Genomic DNA, 21,043 nt, shown 5'->3' with positions numbered 1-21,043 from the left:
ACACATATTGTTATTTTTCCATTAAAAAAAACCTTTCTTGATCCCCCATTTCCTCCACTAGTCACTATTTTATTTCTTCACTTCCCTTTTTAGAAAAATGCCACCGAAATATTTTCAACAATAAGGGTTCTTTAATTCTTCTTTTCCAATTCAGCTAGACTCTAGTTCATTACAATACTTATGTTATTCTTGTCAAATCTCTACTGACCTTCCATCATAAATCTAATAGTTAATTTCAAGTATTTATCTTTTTGACCTATCAACACCATTTAATGGAGTTGATCATGCTTTCTTCCTTGGTATAGTTCCTTCACTTGGCATCTGAGGCTCCATCATCTCTCTTGGCTTGCCTCTGAATTTCTAGTTGCTACTTCTAAGTTTGATTTACTGGTTCCTCTTCATTTACTTGACTTCTTAATATTGATATCCCAGGCCTGAAGACTCAGCTCTGTTCTCTTGTCTATGTACACTCTCTCCCTTAAAGATCACCTCCAGTCTTAACAGCTAAATATCATCTTTAAATAACTTGACTTCCAAATTTAAATCTGGCCCGTCCAGAATTCTTCCCTAAACTCTACTCTGCTGCACACATCAGATTATCCCAAATCTCAATTTGAATGTTTAATTTCCATCTCTAAATTAAACTTATTTTTTCCAAGACCGAATTGTTTTTGTTTTTTAAAGACTACTCACTTTGGTCCACACAAGTGAGGGCAATTTATTTCATTTTTCCACTAATAAAGAGTAAAAAATCTTGAGTCATCCTTGTCCATTCTCTTTTTCTCATATTTGACATCTTATATGTCAGAAAAATCCTGTTGGTGTTACCTTCAAAATATATCCTGATTTTTATTTCTTCTCACCACCTTTACTAGAATCATCCCAGTCCAAGCGGTGTTCACTGCTCTTGCCTGGATTACTACATAGTCTTTTAACTGTTTCCACCCTGGCCTTCCATTTTATTCGCAACATAACATAGTTGTTCTGTTAATTATGAGACAAATATGTTACTTCTCTTCTCAGAATGCTTTGTTCTCCCCATTTTATCAGAGAGAAAGCCACCAGTCTTCCTATGGTCTACAAGACCTAATTGATATGATTGTATTTACTTCTCTGGCTTTATTTCCTAGTATTGTTTATTTTGTTCTCTTTGTCTCACCCAAATTGTCCTTCTTGCTGTTTCTTGACTATGTGAGGTGCTCTTTCTGTCTTAGGGTCTTTATACCATTGGCTGTTCCTTTAACCTGCAACTTTGTACCTCCTGATACATGGGGCTGACTCCCTTACCTGCTTCAGTCTGCTCAAATACCACCTTCTTAAAGATGCCTTCTGTTTACAATTGCAAACACCAGTTCTCCGCTTTGGGTTACCATTATGCTATTCTATATTTTCCATAGCACTTGTCATCTTTAATGTGTTATATAATTTACTTATTTTTGCTGTATATATCTATTTTCCCCTCTAGAATATAAGAGAAGGCAGGGATTTTTTTGTTTTCATTGCTCACTGATGGCCCAAGAGCCAGAAGATTGTCTGCCAATGCATTTGCTGAATAAATGAATGAATGGGTGAATCTGAAGGGCTCAAGTCTTTTCGCTTAAATCAGTTTGTTAACCTTACCTCTCTGGTAATATTTCAGAAGTGATATCTAATGAACAAGATTGGTGAGAATGGAAAACATTGCAAAGAAATAGTTGAGCAGACATTGTGATTAAAGGAGAGGAAGGAGACAAAGATATTTCCAAGATATATCATAAAGGGAAATAGAGAAGTTGAGTTTTAGTGTGTATGTGGACCTAGAGCAGGGTAGGGTTGGGAGAGGAGACAAGGAAAAGGTGGGGGAGAGGAATGGAAGGGAGTAGAGGTGGCAGGGAAGAGGGGAGAGAGTAAGTTTAGGGGAATGAATGTTAGTAATTTACTACACAGCAGAGTATCAAGAAGAATGAGAAGTTACAAAACTGAAAATCACACACAATATAGACATCAAGAATGCACTTTCAGTATAGTGTTGGGGGTAGAAAGGGGATTATAGATAATTTAAAATGATGAGGGAAAGACAGCTTTTAGCAAGGATATTGGAGAAGGCTGGCTCTGAAGAGAAGGAAAGGAATTGAACAAAGTTAGCATAGTATTAGATTCTGTTCTCTGGCGGTTGTTTATTACTTTTGAATATTTTATAGCCAGCTGTTAATTCTTCAGGATAATACCTTTCTTTTCACTGATCTTAACTACTGATTCTGAAAGTGAATTTTTAAACTTTCCTCAATTCAAGGTATTTTATATTAGTACTGTATATGTATTGTATAATTGCATAATAAGGTATTAATTATATTAATATGACCATCTATTGAACATGTGCTTTTTTGTGTGAAATACTAATATCATTTGTACTTTTATTTTCTTCTTATGGTTCAGTGACAGAGAATATAATTATCCTTTGCTATTATGCCTAAATATATTAACAATAACAATAATAAAACACATTTTGATTTTTTTTGGCATGAAGCCCTTACCATGAGCATAAAAAAATAAGTAAATGGATTTGGCTCTCTGTTCTAGAGCTATCATATTTTGAAAATACGGATTTTTGTTATTTGTTTTTTAATTTGTCTCAAAATAAAATGTTCTCCTTAGAGTCACAGTAAATAGAGATAAGATAATTAACCTGACCCTATCGTGCATAATTTTAACTTTAATTATTGATAGAAATGATGAAAGGCCATTACCTAAGTCTTGGTTGAATGGACACAGATATATTTTTTATTGTACCACATTGAGAGTTTGTTTCTTAGCTATATGAGACTATTAACGGTATTGCCAAAATGTTCAGTCTTAAGCATTGCTATTTGCAATGATGAGGATTATCAGTCTGATATCATACTAGATTATTTTCTAAAAATTTAACTAGAAATTATCTTTAGGTCTTTATAACCTGTGGACAGATATATTTATTAAAAGGATCTCTATCAATTATTATTTTACTTCTAGTTCTAATTTAAAAATTTTTTAGTTTTCAAGGCTAGAGCCAGTCTTAATAACTTGTTTCTATGTCCATTTATTTGAGCTTAGCGTTTATAGAAACACACATTTTTTTACATGTCAGTGATATTTCCAGGTAATGGACATTTATGGCTTTGAAATTTTAAGATTTATTTATTTTAATTTCAATTTCAATAGATTAAGGGAGTACAAGTGTTTTTCATTAGATGGGTGAATTGCATAATCATGAAGTCAGGGCTTTCGAGGGAAATAGCTGCTCCTGAGAGTCCCAGGATCAATTGTCCCTTATGGCACCCATGCCACTGAGCAGTACTGGGTGGGAGAAGGGAGGGCGAGGAAAAGAGTCTGAATAGAGGAGAGCTGGCACTCTGGTCCCCTTTGTCCCTGGGCTCCCTGGAAGGCAGCCCACCTGGGATGTCCAAGCTTTGGGATCACACAGTTACCCCAGGACCCACCAGCCCTCTGTGGCCACTACAGTCTGGGAAGGAGTTGGGAAATACATGTGTGGGGACCAGTGACACAAAATCTGAAGACTGAAGCTCCCTGGGGAGGATACATGCACACAATAGGTAGAGAAGGAGTATGGTGTCTGCTGCCCCAGCTTGGGTCCGTAGAGACGGGAAGTGACCCCAAGGGGGCTGACAACATGGTGCTTTGTTTTCAAGAAGGTCCTAGTTCACTGGCCACAGCAGCTTTTGGGCTTTTGAGGGTAGAGAAGGTCTCTAGTATCTTGAGAGCCTGCTAACTACCAGAGGCGTGAAAGGAGGAGAAAGAAAACCCCACCTACCCTTTCCATGGGACTCCAAATTTCTTGGGTGTTGATCTCTGCTGAAATTTTGCTCCTTCTTGGTCTACTCTGTAACTTCTTCCCATGGAATCTTTAGTGGGTTCTAGCACTTTTCCCTCAGAATTATACCCAAGCTATGTTTTTTTCATAAAACTTTTCCTTCTTTCTGAGATGATCTGGCACCCGATGTCTCTAGTCAGCCATCTTGCCCCAGTGGCCCTGACTTTGTTTATGTTTTCAAAGAACCAATTTTTTTGCTTTGCTGAACCTTTGTATTGTTTTTTGGTTTTGATTTCCTTTAGTTCAACTCTTATTTTTGTTATTTCTTTTCTTCTGCTAACTTTGGGTTTGGTTTTTCTTTTTACAGTTCCTTGAGGTATGACATTAGGTTTTTAATTTGTGATCTTTCTGTCTTTTAGATGTAGACATTTAAGGGTATGAACTTCCCTCTTAAGCACTGATTTTGCTGCATTCCAGACATTTTGAAAGCTTGTGTTGTCTCTGTCATTCAATTTGAAAAATCTTTTGATTTCCCTCTTGATTTTATTATTGACCCAAGAATTATTCAGCAGTAGGTTGTTTAATGTCCATTTATTTCTATAGTATCGAAATTGGAATTGATTTGTAGTTTTATTCCACTGTGGTCTAGGAACATACATAGTATGATTTCAATTTTTCTTAATTTTCTGAGACTTGTTTTGTGGCCTAACATATGATCTATCTTAGAAAATTGTCCCATGTGCTGATGAGAAGAATGAATATTCTACAGTTTTGGTTAGAATGTTCTGTAGATATCTCCTAGGTCCATTTTTTTCTGGTGTCCCATTTAAGTCAAATGTTTCTTTTTTGATTTTCTGCCTTGATGATTTGTCCAGTTCTGTCAGTGGAACATTGAAATTTCCAGCTATTATGATGTTGCTATTTATTTCTTTCCTTAGATCTAGTGGAATTGTTTTATGAATCTGTGAACTCCTGTGTGAGGTTATATATTAAGATTATTATAGCTTCTTATTGAATTTCTCCCTTCATCATTATATGTTGACTATTTGTCTTTTTCTATGATTGTTGATTTAAAGTCTATTTTGTCTTACAGGAGACTAGCTTCTCCTGCTTGCTTTTGGTTTCCATTGCATGGGATATTTTTTCCACCTCTTTACCTTAAGTCTGTGAGAATCTTTGTGAGTTAAATAGATTTCTTGGAAACAACATATATTTGTGTTGTTTTTTTTTTTTTAATCCATTCAGCCATCTATATCTTTTAAGTGGAGCATTTAGACCATTTCTATTCAATGTAGTATTGATATGTTCAATATTGTGCTGTTCTTCATGTTGATTGTTGCCTAGCTGCTTTGTTTTTTCCTTTGTGTTACTATTTTACAAGAGCTGTGAGTTTTAACTTTTGGGTGTTTTTACACTGGTAGATATTGTTTTGTTCCATGTGTAGAGCACTTTTAAACATTTCTTGTAGGGAAGGTCTGGTGGTCACAAATTCCCTTGGTGTTTGTTTGCCTGGGAAAACCTTTATTTCTCCTTCATTTATGAAACTTAGTTTTGCAGGATACAAAATTCTTGGCTAGCAGTTATTCTATTTAAGACTAAAAATGAGACCCCAATCCCTTCTGGCTTGAAAAGTTTCCGCTGAAAAATCTGCTGTTAGTCTGTTGGGTTTTCCTTTGTAAGTTACATGATGCTTTCATCTCTCAGCTTGCAGGATTTTCTCTTTCACTTTGATTTTTGCTAGACTGATGACCATGTGCCTTATTAATGTCCTATTTGGCATGAATCTTTCAGGTGTTCATTGAGCTTATTGTATCTGGATGTCTAAATCTCTAACAATACCAAGGAAGCTTTCCTCAATTATTCCCTTGAATAGGTTTTCCATGCTTTTTACTTTTTCTTCTTCTACCTCAGGGATACTTATAATTCTTACATTCATTCGCTTTTCATAGTCCCATATTTCTCAGAGAGATTGTTCATTCTTCTTCCTTCCTTTTTCTACATTTTGGGTTAACCAGATTACTTCAAAGCCCTTGTCTTCAAACTCTGAAATTCTTTCTGCTGCTTGGTTTATTCTGTTGTTAAAACTTTCTATCATATTTTTTAATTACCTGAATAACTCTTTCATTTCTAGAAGTTCTATTTTTTCTTGTATTATCTATTCCATTAAAGAATGTTTCATTCATTTCCTAATTTTTTTTGTTTCTTTGTGTTGGTTTTCAGCTTTCTCATCAGTCCATTTATCTTCCTTGCCATCCATATTCTGAATTCGATATCTGACATTTTAACAATTTCCTTTTGTTTGAAGTCCATTAGTGGAGAGCTATTGTGATCCTTTGGGGGGGGTGTCAAAAAAGCCTGTTTTTTTCATGTTTCCAGAGTTCTTATTGCTGATTCCTTCTCATCTGAAACCTCTTCTCTCAACTAAAGATAAATATGTTTTTGGTACACCCATTCTTCTCTACTGGGAACTCTGTTGCTTGGCGAAGAGAGGGAGAGGTCCCTACATGTTGTGCTTGAGTCCTACTCTGGAAGATTGACCAGGCAGGAGAGGGGTGGATGCACGGTGAGCCTTTAATACTGCTGCTCTCCTGCATCTCCCCACTCCCCTGGGGTTGGCATGCATGGTATGAGCGCGCACCTTGCCCAGGTCCAGCAGTGGTGGCAGTATACATTGGTACTTGGCAGTGTGAGTGCTCGCCCCACCCACATCCGTCAGTGGTGGCATTGGATGGCATGAGGTGGCAGCTGCTGCTGTGCCACCCAGAGAGCAGCAGTAGGCAGCTAGGGCTGAGGGTGCTCTTTCCATCCAGATTCCCTGACAGCTGTGGCTGGGCAGGGCTGCCCAAGTGTAGCAGTAGGTGCTGGGGCCATGGGCACCTACTCTCCCTAGCTCCCCTGGCAGCAGTGAGGGCACATTGCACCCACCCACAAGGCACACAGAAGTGACTGGCCCACTCCCTCCTTGGCCTGGCAGGGAGACTGGGGAGGTGGCAACAATGGATCTTACCCCTGGGTATGTAGCCCTCTGGGGCTAGAAACTCAAAATGGTACCAGCTGCAGCACTCAGGGTTCATAAGCCAAGGAGATCCCACTGTGCCTTCTCTCTGGAGCAATGCCACTGCACATACTCCTGTTAGCTCCCTGTGTCAGTCCAGCTGCCTGTTGCAGTGGAGGGGCTATCTCACAGCTCCAATTGCAATGTCCTCAGGGAAAAGTGGAGCCCTGGGGTGCTCTCCTCTGTCCCTTCCCCACTGGCAAGTGACTTCCTGTGTACCTCTGATCTTGCTTAGTGAGTCACCGACTTCTGTTTCCTTCACTTTAGGAGCCTCCTGTTGCCTCTCTGTTGATTCCCGATGCTCTCTCTTAGATGATCAATCTGAAGGTGAATATCTACTTGCCACTTTTGATCCTCTCCATGAGAGCAGTGTTTGTAGGTTCTTTCTAGTCTGCCATCTGACCCTAATCCTTTCTTAAAATGTATTTAAACAACTTTTAAAGATTCATATAGATCTTTCTCCCATTCTGCATTTCCATTTATCATTCTCATGCTTGTTTTTCATAATTTTATTATTAGGTTGAACCATATAAAATTGTCATTTTGGTACATTAAAAATGGTCAAATATTAGCTACTTCAAATAATTCAAACTAACACATAAACTATACCTAGATAATATAATATATGCTATTATCTTTACATTGTTAAAATTTATATTAGTGATTTCTTCTATTACATAGTATATTTTCAACTTGCCTTTTCATAAAAAATTATTTTTAAGAATTATCCATTTTGAGATCTAGTTCATTCATTATAGCTGCTCTATTAATATTCTACTTTATGAAAAAACTCTAGATTATTTGTTTCTATGTGGAGAGTTAGGTTTTCTCTTTTTATAATTTATGACATTCCGCAATTAAAATTTTGTAAGTGTCTTGTGTGCATTTGTGAGATTTTCTGTAGGAAAGGCACTATGAAAGGTATTGTAGGCTCCTTAAGTATTCTTATCTTCCACTTTGATGTATCTCTGAACAGTTCTCTGAATTGGTTGAACCAGTGTGCTTTCCTACAAAACAGATAAGAGATCCATCTGCCTGTGTTGTCATCAACATGTTCTGTTTTCAGACATTAATTTTTGCCAAAGTCATGAATATAAAATATTATCTTATTTTTGTCTCAATTTCCTTAATAAGTAGTAAAATTTGAAATATGTTTATTTGGCATTCATGTTTTTTCCTCTGTGAATTATTTGTTCTATTATGTCTTTTGTTAAATTTTCCGTTGCATTATTTTTTCTTTATCTGTAAAATTATATTTATATCCTGCATTTTAAATGTTTTATTCAATTATATTGATTGTATAAATATTTCCTTTAGTGGCTTGACTTTTTTTATTTTTTATACTTCTGTAACACAGCAGTTTTGAATTTTAACACTGGCAAATATATCAATCACTTTTTTTAGGATTCATATATTTTTATACTTTGCCTAAGAAATTCTTTTTTATATGACGTAATAAATATAGTCTACCTTTTTTCCTAAAATTAATTTTTGTATGATGTGTGAGGTAGAGATTTAATTTTAACTCAATTGGCACATACTCGTCCCACTGATTTTTATTGAATACCCATTATTTCCTTACTGATTTTTAAAGCCATCTTCATTGTATCTCAAGCCCCAATTTTATGATAGTATGTTTAACATCTTGTTTCAGAGGTCAATTTGATTAACTTCTTGCGAAAAACTATAGCATTTGATTAACTTTTGATATTTTACAATGTGAGTTCCTTCTTACTAGTCATCTTCTTCTTCTTCTTACTAGATTGTTCTTAGGTCTTACTCCTCCAAATGAATTTTAGGATTAGCATACATGAAAATATTTATTGAGATTTTTTAAATTGGAATTGAATTAAAATCAGTTTAGGGAGAATTTATATTGTTATGCTGATTTTTTCATCCATGATCATGGTATATAATTCTATTTGTTTAGGTCTTCTTTCATGTTTTTTAATATATTTCTGCAAAATTTATTCCTAGGTGTCTGAAGGTTTTGGTGCTATTATAAATAGTATCATGTATTAAATCACATTTTAAATTTGTTGCTGGTGTAAAGAAACACTATGGATTTTCACATATCATTCTTGTTTTCAGCAACATTTTGAAACTCTAAATTTTAATATTTTGACTGTAGATTTATTTGAATTTTCTATGTAGAAAACCATGTAATTTGCAAATAATATATTTATTTCATTCTAATTCTTATGCTTTTTATTTCTTTTCTTTGTCTGATTGTAGGCTTTAGATGTTCCTGTAAAATACTGAAAAAAAGAAGTAAGAATAAGCATCTTTAACTTATCATGACTAATGGATATGCCTTTATATTTTTTTTCCTTTAAATAAGACATTTGCTGTATCACCTTAAAAATTTTTCCACCCCTTCCTAATTTTTTAGGGTTTTCTATTTGGATACAATGTATTTTTCAAGACATGACAGATTTAATTTGTTAGTATACACTTTTTACATCTATGGTCACAAATGAGATTGAGCCTATGGTTTTCCTTTCTCTTACTGTCTTTCAAGTACATGTCCTGAGCTCTCCCATTTATGACCTGTTTTACCTTGGGCAAATTTCTTAATGTCTATATGTTTCAATTCTCCCATCTGTAAAAGTGGAATAAAAAGAATATTTTGCCATAGTGTTTTTAGGAAGATTAAATAAACCACTTGGAACAGGGCCTGGTATAATTACTAGCTGCCTTTGTCATCATTATTAATATTAAGACACATTTAAAATAATACTTTCCCCCCTAAAATACTAAGAGTGAAGAGTACTTTTATGTATATCCTAATTTATGTCTCTGGCTTCTATTTCTGGATACTTTGTTCTAAAATTGCTGGTTGCTTGCTTGGGACTGTGGATTGTAGACATTTGATCCCCATAGACTGCTATGGAAATCCGGATCAATTCACCAGGGGTTTTCCTAAGCAGATGTGTTAATGTTATCCAACCCAATGCCATAATTCTATTTCTTCTTGTATGATTGTGCTTTTTTATGTCTTAGAAATCTCAGCTCAAGTCAAGGTCACAAAGAGTTTTCCTATAATTTGTTCTAGATGTATTATATTAATAGTTTGAAGTTAGTTCTCTATTATCCTGTTGAGTTAAACTTTCATATTAGGTACATGATATGGATTTAGGTACTTTTTTTTTTTTTTAAGATATCTAATAGTCCAGGATCTTTCTTGAAAAGAAGATTTTCCTTTTTCTGTTTAATTGTCTTTGCTACTTTGTCAAAATCCGATGGACCTTATATGATTTTATTTTCAGATTTTTCATTGCTACTGTGTAGAAATACAGTTGATTTTTATATATTTACATTGCACCCTGCAACTTTGCAATATCAATCAAAGTCAAAAGCTATTAGAACTCACTTATTAATTCTAATATATTTTAGTGGATTCCTTAGGATTTTCTACATACAAGAAAGTTTTACTTTCAACTTTTCAATATAGAAACCTTTTATTTATTTTTCTTGCCTGATTGCTCTGGCTAATAACTCCAGAAAATTGTTGAATAGAAGTGGCCAAAGTGAACATCGTTATCTTGCTCCTGATCTTAGGGATAAAGCATTTAGTCTTTCACCTTAATTATGATGTTAGCTGTTGATTTTTCACAGATGCCCTTTATCAGATGAGGAAATTCTTTTTTTTTCATAGTTTATATTTATCATGGTTCTGTTCACTTGCTCATGATGTATAACCCTTTTATAGTGCTATATCTGGTTCACTATAATTTTCTTGAACATTTTTTGCATCGGTATTCATAAGCCATATTGGTGTATAGTTTTCTTGCAGTGTCCTTGTTGATTTTGGTATTAGAGTAATACTGGTTTCATGGAATTATTTGGGGAATGTTTCTTCCTCTTATGTTTTTTAAAAGAGCTTGTAAAGGACTGGTGCTACTCCTTCTTTAAATGTTTGGTAGAATTTGCCAGTGAAGGCATCTTTGTGGACAATTTTTAAATTACTAATTTAATCTCTTTATTTGTTATAGATCTACTGATATTTCTAATTTCTTCTTGAGTTAGTTTCAGTAGCTTATGTGTTTCTAGGAATTTGTCCATTTTATCTTTATCTAATTTTTGGCATACAGTTGTTCATGGGATTCCTTATAATCCTTTTCATGTCTGAAAAGTCAGTAGCAATATCCTCTCTTTCATTTCTGACTTTAATAATTTGAGTTTTCTTTCCTTGGTCTGTCTAGCTAAAGGTTTATAAAATTCATTGATTATTTCAAAGAAGCAACTTTTATTGGTTTTCTTTATTGTTTTTCTATTCTGTATTTTATTTATGTCTACTTTGATCTTTATAATTTTCTTCCTTCTGTTTGCTTTAGGTTGTTTGCTCTTTTTCTAGTTTTTAAGGTAGAACATTAGGTTATTGATTTGATACATTTATTTATAAATATAGGTGTTTACAGCTATAAATATCCCGTTAAACACTGCCTTACTTAAATTCCAGAAGGTATGATATATTGTATGTTCATTTTCATTAATCTCAAAGGACTTTTCAATTTTCTTGTCATTTCTTTTTTGACCATTGGTTATTAGGGATGTGTTATTTAATTTTCACACATTTGTTAATTTCACACATTTCTTTTCTGTTAATGATTTCTAATTTCATTCTATTGTGATCCAAGAGCATACTTTGTATAATTTCAATCTTTTTAAATTTATTGAGACTTATTTTATGGCCTAACATATGGTCTATCATGAAAAATGTTCCATGTGCAGTTTAGAAGAGTGTACATTCTGTTGCTGTTGGGTGGAGTGTTCTGTAGATGTCTCTTAAGTCCATTTGGTTTATAAAGTTATTGAAGTCTTCTGTTTCCCTGTTTATTTTCTGTCTAATTGCTCTCTCCATGATTGAAAATAGAATATTTACATCTCTGCTATTGTTAGTCTATTTCTCTCTTCAAATCGGTCAGATTTTGTTGTTTTTACTTTTGTTAGATATTTACGTGTTTATAGTTGTTTAACCTTCTTGATGGATTGATATCTTTAAATGTCCTTGTCTCTAGTAACAATTTTTGTGTTAAAGTTTATTTTTGGTTACTATTTGTGTGATGTATCTTTACTCTACCCTTTAACATTCAAGCTATTTGTTTCTTTGAATGTAGTTTGTCTCTTGTAGAAAGCATGAAGGTGGATTATGTTTGTTTTTCTTTTCTTTCAATATCTGCTTTTTCATTGGAGTGCTTAAGCAATTTACATTAACATTCACTGGGAAAAAAAGTTTCAGTGCCACTTTGCTGTTTGTTTTCTGTATGGTTTTTAGGTCTTTTGCATTTCTCTATTCTTACATTATTGTCCTCTTTTGTATTATATAGATATTTTCTAGTATACCATTTTAATACACTTGTCATTTCTTCTATTATGGTTGTTGTTATTTTATTAGTAGTTGCCCAGGGCATTACAATTAATATCTTAACTTATAAACATGTAGTTTGAATTGATACCAACCTCACTTTAACAGTATATAAAACTTTGCGCTTATATAGTTGTTGTTCCTTCTGCCCTCTTTTATGCTGCTGTTGTCAAACAAATTATATCTTTTTACATTGGATACCCATCAACACAGATTTACAAGTATGGCTTTATGAAATTTTCTTGTAAAAATAGAAGAGAAAAAGAATTACAAGTAAAAATACATTTATATTCTCTCTTATATTTACCTATGTAATTACCTTTACAGGTGCTCTTTATTTCTTCATGTGGATTAGAGTTACTGTCTAAAATCTTTTCATTTCAGCCCAAAGGACTTCCTTTAGTATTCTTGTAGAGCATGTCTGATAGTGAAGAAATTTCTTATTTTTTGTTTATCTAGGAATGTCTTAACTTGTATTGCATTTATGAAGGACAGTTTTGCTGGAAACAGAATTTTTGGTTGAAAGTCTTTTTTCTTTCAGTGCTTCAAATATGTCAACCCACTGCCTTCTGGCCTCCATGGTTTCTAATGTGAAATCTATGATTAATTTTTATTGAGGATCCCATGTATGAGATGATCTGTATTCCTTTTACTGCTTTCAAGTTTTTCTCTTGGTCTTTGTCTTTGAACAGTTTCATTTTGATTTGTTGAGGTGTGGATCTCTGAATTTATCCTTTTTGGAGTTCTCTGAGCTTCTCAGATGTGTAGATTAATGGTTTTCATCAAATTTGGGAAGTTTTTAGTGATGATTTCTCTAAATATTCTTTCTGTCCTGTTGTCTCTTCTCTGGAACTCCCATTATGCTTATGTTGGTACACCTGTTGGTGTCCCACTGACCTCTGAGGCTCTGTTAATTTTTCAACATTCCTTTCCCATCTATTCTTCAGATGGGATAATCTCAATTGACTTACATACAAGTTCACTGATTCTTCCTTCTGTCCATTCAGATCTGTAGAGCTCCTCTAGTGAATTTTTCATTTTTTAATTTTCTGCTTCTTTTCTTAAACTCTCTATTTGCTGAGGCATTTTTTCTCATACTTTCCCTTTTTTTCCCTTAGACTTTTTTTTTAGTTCTTTAAACATATTTAAAATAATCGATTTAAAGCCTTTGTCTAGCAAGTTAAATGTATAGGCTTACAATTGGCTCAGTTTCTATTGCCCATTTGTCCTCTGTTGTATATTGTTTATAGGAGTTTCTTTGCATATGTCAAAATTTTTTGTTGAAACCAGACATATTAAGTATATAACATAGGAAATTTGGAAAACAGATTCTTTCCCTTCCCAGAGTTTGCTGTCATTGTTATTTGTTACTGTTATTGCAGTTTGCTTGTTTAGTGATTTTCCTGAACTAATTCTGTACAGTCTGTTTCTTTGTCATATATGGTCAGTGAAGACTGTGTTTGCTTAGCTTAGTAGTCAGCCAGTGGTTGAATAGATAATTTCTTAAATCCCTAGAATGAATAAATTTTTCAGTTCTTTGCTGAAGGGTGTGTGTGCATGTTGAAGCCTGCCTTCAACACTCGGGCAGTTTAGCACTCTTCTTCAATCACATATTTCTGCTTGTGCAGAGCCTCAAGGTGAGGCTAAGGTGGGAGTCTAGGTCCCTCTCAGGTCTTTCTTCAGCATGTGCATATGCCTGGACATGCACATAGCCCTTTGCATGTGAATAGCCTTGTGGATTCCCAGGCATATTTCAGAGCTTTGCAAAGCCCTCTATGGACATGCCATTCCCCATCTTCTCCTTTTAAGTGTCTTTCTTGGTTGTTTCCTCCAACAGTTATCGTTGCCTTTGGCATCTGCAATATTAAGCAGTTACCACTGATTGTTTTCAACAAATACATGGTAGAGGCTGTTTCAAACTGGTGAACTCTGAGTCATTTTAAGTCTTTCTATTGGAGTTTTCTAAGCTACTGCCAGATCAAATAATGACAATTATCTGAGGATGGGTCTTTGCAGAGCCCCAATCCCATTCTGATCCTTCCAGTGGCTGCCAGGCTGCTGATTTTCACTCTGATTGTAGACTGTTCATTTTCAAGGCTGCAATTAAGTGACAGAGAGAAGGATGGGAATGAGGAAAGTTAAAATGCCACAGACCATGCTGTTCGTACCAATATAAAGACATTTAAAAAATAAACACTTCCTACATTGTTGCAAGTCTTTGGTTTATTTCCAGAGTTCCAAAAAAAGTTAATTTGACACTCTTTGCTAGTGTTCTCCAGGCTTTTATGGCAGAGTGACTTTTCAGTTGTTTTACTCTGCTATTCTTGATGTTATCCTGTTATTTGTTTCATCCATGTCTTGTAGTTTTTACCTATAGACACTGCTGTGCTTTGTTAGATTTATAACTAGTGTTTCATGTTTTGAGTGCCAATATAAATGATAATTAAAATTTTTAACTTCTATTGATTCATTGCTAGTATATAGAAAGTTCGAATAGATTTTAACATATTGAATTTCTGCCATATAAAATTGCTAAATTCATTTATTTCTAATAGCTTTTGTGTAGATTCACTGAAATTTTCTACATAGACAATCATGCTATCTGCAAATAGAGGCAGTTCTATTTCTTCTTTTCTGATTGGTGTGACATTTATTTATCCTTATTGCAAATCTGTTTTTACCCTGATTTATATATTAGATTACTTACTCACAGTTTCCCCATTTAACTGATTTTGCGTTGCCACCCAGTTGTAATGCAGAACTGCTCCTTTCTAGTCATTACCTATTTTCTGACTAGACAACTATGAGGTCTTTCTTGTATGAGTCATGTCTATTTCCCTGATCAATTTATATAATTTAGGTCTATTTTTGCCATATGAATATTTTTCAAAGAAAAGCCTTTCTATGGAATGTTTGTTGCAATGAATATCTGTTCTTTAAAAATTGGCAACCAGCAAAGGAATGAGTAAAATCCATCCCAATGAATGTCCTTGAAATATTTTATAGCATTCTCACCCCCAAATCATAATTCTCTTATTTGGAATGGATGATTCACATTACCTCTAGGTCTTTAGAAAACTTTCTCTGTTTTTTAAAAAAATTCTTTCAAATATGAATTCTGTGGCAGGGAATATGATTGCAGACTCCAAAATTTAAAACTAAAATGGTTTTTTAAAGGTTATAAAACCCAACCCCTTTATTTTATAGATGATAAAATAGATTTCATTATCCCTCTGCAGCAGAGCTTCCCTTTAACTATTATTAAAATATAGGAAGTGAATTCCAATTTATCAGCATTGAAAGGTACACCTCCACTCCTAACACCCTGGTCTGACTACCCTCATTTTTCACCTGGATGACTGTAATAACCTCCTAACTGGCCTTTCAGCTTCTGCCCTTGTCCCCTTACATTCTCCTCTCAGAATTTTTGAATAAACCTGAGATCATGTTGCTCCCTACTCAAAACCCTCCAGTAGCTTCCCGTTTTACTTAGAATAAAAACCTAATTCCTTTCAATAGGCTATAAGGTTTTTAACAATTTACACGTCCACCCCACCCCTCAACCCAACCACTTGCTCATCTGACCTAATCTTCAAATAGCCTCCCCCTCTCTTGTTCCGCTTCAGGATCCTGGTTTCTTGCACCTTCTCTCACATGCCAGTCATGATGCTTTAGGGGTCTGTGTACTCATTAATGCCTGCCTTAAACACTGCCCCTAGATATATGCATGATTCACTCCTGTTCCTCTGTCAACGCTACAGTTTTCAATGAGGCCTCTCTTGAACGTAACATCCCCAGTAAAATCCACCCATGCTCTACAACCTGCTCTACTTGTTCTCCTTTTCATAGCATTCATTATGTTCTAATATTCTGTATAAATGACTCATTTATTATGTTTATCTATCTGCTTGAATGTAAGCTCCAAGTACTGCAGACTGGGTGGCTTCTCAAAGAATTAGAAGTGCACAGTGCTATGGGAGCGCAGAGAACCATAGTGGGCTATAGAAGGTTTCCCACAGGAAATATTTCAAAGCTGAGACATTAAGGGCTGGGCTGAGGCAGGAACATTTGAAGCAGAGGCTAAATTGAAACCTTAGGACTAAGAGAGCTTGACAGTTGTGGGGCATTAAAAATTCAGGCTGTATAGCTGCAACATGGGGTGTTAAAAGCAAGCTAGGAGGAGAAGGAACCAGGTGTGGGTGGGACAGGTGAAGGTGAAGAATCAACAGGAGGCAGATCCAGCTTCCTTTGTTCCAGGCAGACAGCATTCCCTCTTACCTCACACAGAAAATTCATATCATGAGGAGTGATTCTCCTCAGTTTGTCTTCCCTGGCCCACAAATAAAAGCACACAAGCACACAACGACTTTGACTTTGCTGTATTCACATGTATTCTTCCCTCTTTCCTCCTATCTCTAAAAACAGTATGTCCTTCCTTATACCTGTCCTTGCTTTGATCTTGAATCCAGGTCAATTGACTATAAAGCAAGTTGCCCAGATGGCCACTTTACTGAATGCACAGTTTAGCAGGTTATGTTATTTGTTTTGACTCATTATCATTTTCAAAGCAATGCATGTTGGAAATTTTCTAAAGATTTCTACAAAGTTTTTGTAGATTTTGTTTTGTTATCTTCATAACATCACTTGAAGGAATAATTATTTGTGCTTGTACCAGTTGCCTGTTTTTGGACTGATAGGGCAGACGAACACCACCTACAGGAAAGTCAGAGCAGGAGGCTCCACAGAGCACCATTTTCCTGTGGGTCTCAGCTTGTGGGGTGTGTGGAAGACTGAGACTGAGGGGCAGCATGGGAGAGCCTATAAATGTATTTTTATTAGAATGTATCAATTGAAAATATTTACACTCATAAATAAATATATATAAAATATTCTTGGTTTTCTTAAATATATTCTTTAATATAAGTGTAAAAATATAATATGAATATATACGTACATATGCATCTACACACATACAGACACATACCCTTTATATGCTCCTAAGTCTCACCATTCTTTGCTCATTAGTGTCCTCCTGCTTCTGAGATCTCCATCTCAGCCGATCCTGTGTGCTAATTCTACTCTCCATCTTTCATTCATCAGACAGATCCTCCATCTACCCCAGTGTCCTCCAAGGCACCACCAAGGAGCAGTGGCAAACATAAATCTAACATTCTCTAAAATTTTATCAAGACAGAGTCAAAACTGAATAGTTAAAAGAACAAACACATTGGGGAAATGGTCATTTGATGAATTAGGCATTGATCCAATTTTAATTAAAAAGCACTTAATTACTGAATTGGCATTATATATTATAGCCCATCCCCTTCTGTGTCCCCACAATCCCAAGTCCCGCTAGAGTTTTACTTTTTATCAAGTATTTTTCTTCATTAAAAACATAACAAAAATCTTAAATTTTTTTCTGTTCCCACTCTCTTGGTTTTATCTGACTTGGCAAGTTCTTACTAAATATTTACTAAGCAAATAAATACAATAATACCATGTGGATTAAGGTTGATATCCACAAATGCCTTAAAAGGTCACCTAATTCAGTGTAGATTGGTCTTTGAACCTGGTTATCTTAGAAGAATTCTCACGAGGTGATAAAATTTTGAAAGTGAACTAGAATATTATTGGTGTATGTGAATAACTCAGAACCCTTGAGGAGGTGGTCTTCAATTAATCCTCATTTATTGAAGATTTTCTAGAGCAGGCATTAATCTAAGTTTAGAGAGGACCCAAGCAGATATTCTGGAGCATGGAGCTAGAACAGGTAGGGTATGAGAGTAAGAAATGTTCCTCTTGGCAAATACTCTGGAAATTGCAACTGGAAGCAGATGACAATCAAATTTAGTACTGATGAGATAAAAGATTTATAGGTTTATGAACTAGAGAGAAATTTTGGTTTGGGAAGGGACTTCTGGAGAAAGCCATGAGTTAGGGAGATAAATAAACTGGCCAAAGTGTGTACTTTAAATCCTGCAATGGCTATGGCAATAACCATGATTATAATTTTTAGTTGTGGAATTAGCAAAATGTTGATTGATCTGTAAGAATTTGAAAGGGCAGTGACATGAATATACTTTAAAGCTTCATAGCTCCAAAGGTAATATCACTAAGATGTTTGTCAGCAATTTCTTGGTAAACTGAGACTTCTTATGTATCTATATGTATTTTGCAGGTTTAGAGCAGTTTGTTGGAAGAATGCAAGATTTTCGATTATACCAAGTGGCTCTTACAAACAGGTAAGCAGATGTTGTACTGTAAACTTCAAGAAACATAAGGATAACTGCTGAATTCACTTAAATAAGAATACCGTGAAGATTATAACATTTTTCATCTTTACAGCATTTGGCAAACATCCCCTAATTAATGTTTGCAGTGTTTGCTTTGGCATAGTCTGTGGCTGTTATTCACTAATGCTACTCGATCAGGTAACTCCTTATAATATGAAATTGATCAAATTCTTTACAGTAGATTTTTCTCTCAGAAAACTTGATTTTTGAATGGTTTATAGAATTTGGGATACAATTTTTTAAAGATTCTATGCGAAGTAGTTTCTAATACTTAAGAAACTGCTACTGCCTTTTAAAAATTGCTTTGTTGAATTTATAACTGCTAGAGAATATAGAACAATGAAAATGATTAATTATTTTGATATATGGGAAATTCTCACGAGACTGGGCTATTAGACTTGGAGACAAGAAGAATGAGTATTTGAAGTATTGTGATGTATTTTTCTGTTTCCAGTGAACAAATAATTATATAGACTTAGGCTAGTTTTAATGAAGTATTTTCTCATCTCGAGAATAGGTGAGAAATTTTTCTTAGGGCTTCTTAAAAGCACATAGACTTCCACTTTATTCAGAAAAGTACAAGTAAAATTCAGCTTAGGATGGCCTCTGAGCTTTTCTTCCCCAACTTATGATCTGATGATATAATAATATATTGTTGTATGGATGAGTTGATCTTATTTACTTCATCAAAGAGCAAAAAGAAGAATGTTTGTTTATATTTCTCCAAGGGTGATGTAGATTAGTGGTGAATTTCCAAACAACAAAACCAGCTCTTGTAAGTTTGCGAAGCATTGCCGTTGAGAGTGGTGCTCGATCGGTGCCAGATCCGTTAGCAATATAAACATTCTTCTCTATTAGTCTATATAATTAAGAGATGCGTTATTAAAGGGTGTGGTTGCACTGGAACATATTGTCAGGGAGATTTTCTGCCATTAGCCTTACTACCTTTTACATCAGCTTTGTCTAAAATGCTGAAGAGCAATGTTGCAGTAATTCTTTGGGAATAAAGTTTTTCCTTGGGGGCAAAGATTCTATACTGGATACCAGCTTTTGGACCCATTCAAAACCTAATATCAGTTTAAAAATATCAATGAGATTTAAAGAAGAAGGTGTCAGTTCACGTGATGTAGTGAATGGAGAAGCTGCCTGACTTTGTACCACTGGGGACTGAGTGAAGAAGCCTGGTCTCTCCAGTTAGAGCTCAGTTACTGCTGCTGGCCTACTTGAAATGTCTGGGAAGGTGTTATGTGGAAGAATGCCTATAAATAGAATGACTAATTCTGGTCTAGAACAAGTATATTGCCCTTAATGGAAAAATTAAATATATCTACCTGGAACTGGCATTCTTCTTTGACTGTTGGCAGCTGCCATATGATCTGAAGCCATTGAAGCACTATAGGATGCCAGGATCTGTACTGATGAGTCACAGGAAACCATTGGCAAATGGCCTTGGCCTCAGTCCCTTCGCCTAAAACAGAAGCAGATAAAATGATGCTTGCTTTCCCACGGATGAACCAGAGACCTTATCTATAACTCTTACTATTCTCAATATATTATTGTTCATTCTCAGTGGTGAGTGAGTTTAACAACCTAAATAAATGTTACTTTTTTATATTATCACAAATAGACAAAGTAGCACATTCTGATATTTAAATATCATATCTTGATAATCAGACAAGGGCTTGTGCATGCTTCTTGAGGTAAAAAGTTAACACTGAAAATGTACTGATTTTGATATTCATTTTGTGAGAATGAGTATGTTTATTTGGCCAGGAATGAGTTTTATTTTATGTACCATTTAGAAAATTATTAAACTTAAATGGATACTCATCAAAGCACTAAAAGAGTGATATTCATTTGTAACAACTGTTAGAGGTTCTATTACTGTAAACCTATTTGTTCTCACGGTCTCCCTCTGACTCCCGCAGAGAGATTCTGGAAGTTTTTTCCGGAGACCTGCTTAGATTGCATATCCAGTCACACTGCCGCTGCCCTGGCAGCCACCCTCGGGTCCATCCTTTGGGACAGCGATACTGCATTGCTAATGACGCAGAAGACACAACCGATAACAGAGTGTCGCGGTTGAATCCCGAAGCCCATCCTCTCTCTTTTGTCAATGATAACGACATCAGTACTGCCTGGGTTTCAAATGTGTTTACAAACATTACCCAGCTTAATCAAGGAGTGACTATTTCAGTAGATTTGGAAAATGGACAGTATCAGGTAATTACAAACAATGGGGTGTGCATGAATTTCCCGTGGCTGCTGCAACAAATCACCACAAACTTCATGTCTTAAAACAATAGAAATGTATTCTCTTGCAGAATACATCTGAATGCCAAAAATACAAAATAGGTGTGTTGGCAGGACTATTCTCCCTCCAGAGGCTTCAGAGGAGGATCCTACCTTCCTGCTTCTAGCTTCTGGTGGCTCTTGGTGTTACTAGGCTCTTGGCAGGATAACTTCAATCTCTGCCTTCATGTTCACGTGGCCTCTTTCCCTGCTTCTCTGTGAGCATCGATTCTCCCTCTTCTTTCTCT

General features: G+C 35.2%; 1 protein-coding gene across 1 annotated transcript in view; it reads left to right on the top strand.

The window, feature by feature from the left end:
* The window catches only part of LOC105826911 (usherin-like), a 203,377-nt gene that overhangs the window by 64,509 nt on the left and 117,825 nt on the right, over nucleotides 1-21,043 (top strand). Inside the window, exons 5-6 of the mRNA XM_012664921.1 lie at nucleotides 18,389-18,452; nucleotides 20,432-20,726. Of these exons, the coding sequence (XP_012520375.1) occupies nucleotides 18,389-18,452; nucleotides 20,432-20,726 (359 nt within the window). The remainder of the gene's footprint in view (nucleotides 1-18,388; nucleotides 18,453-20,431; nucleotides 20,727-21,043) is intronic.

This window comes from Propithecus coquereli, unplaced genomic scaffold (genome assembly GCF_000956105.1).
Source record: "Propithecus coquereli isolate 6110/MARCELLA unplaced genomic scaffold, Pcoq_1.0 Scaffold94, whole genome shotgun sequence".
Taxonomy (NCBI): Eukaryota; Metazoa; Chordata; class Mammalia; order Primates; family Indriidae; genus Propithecus; species Propithecus coquereli.
This window is presented reverse-complemented; position numbering and strand designations above follow the sequence as displayed.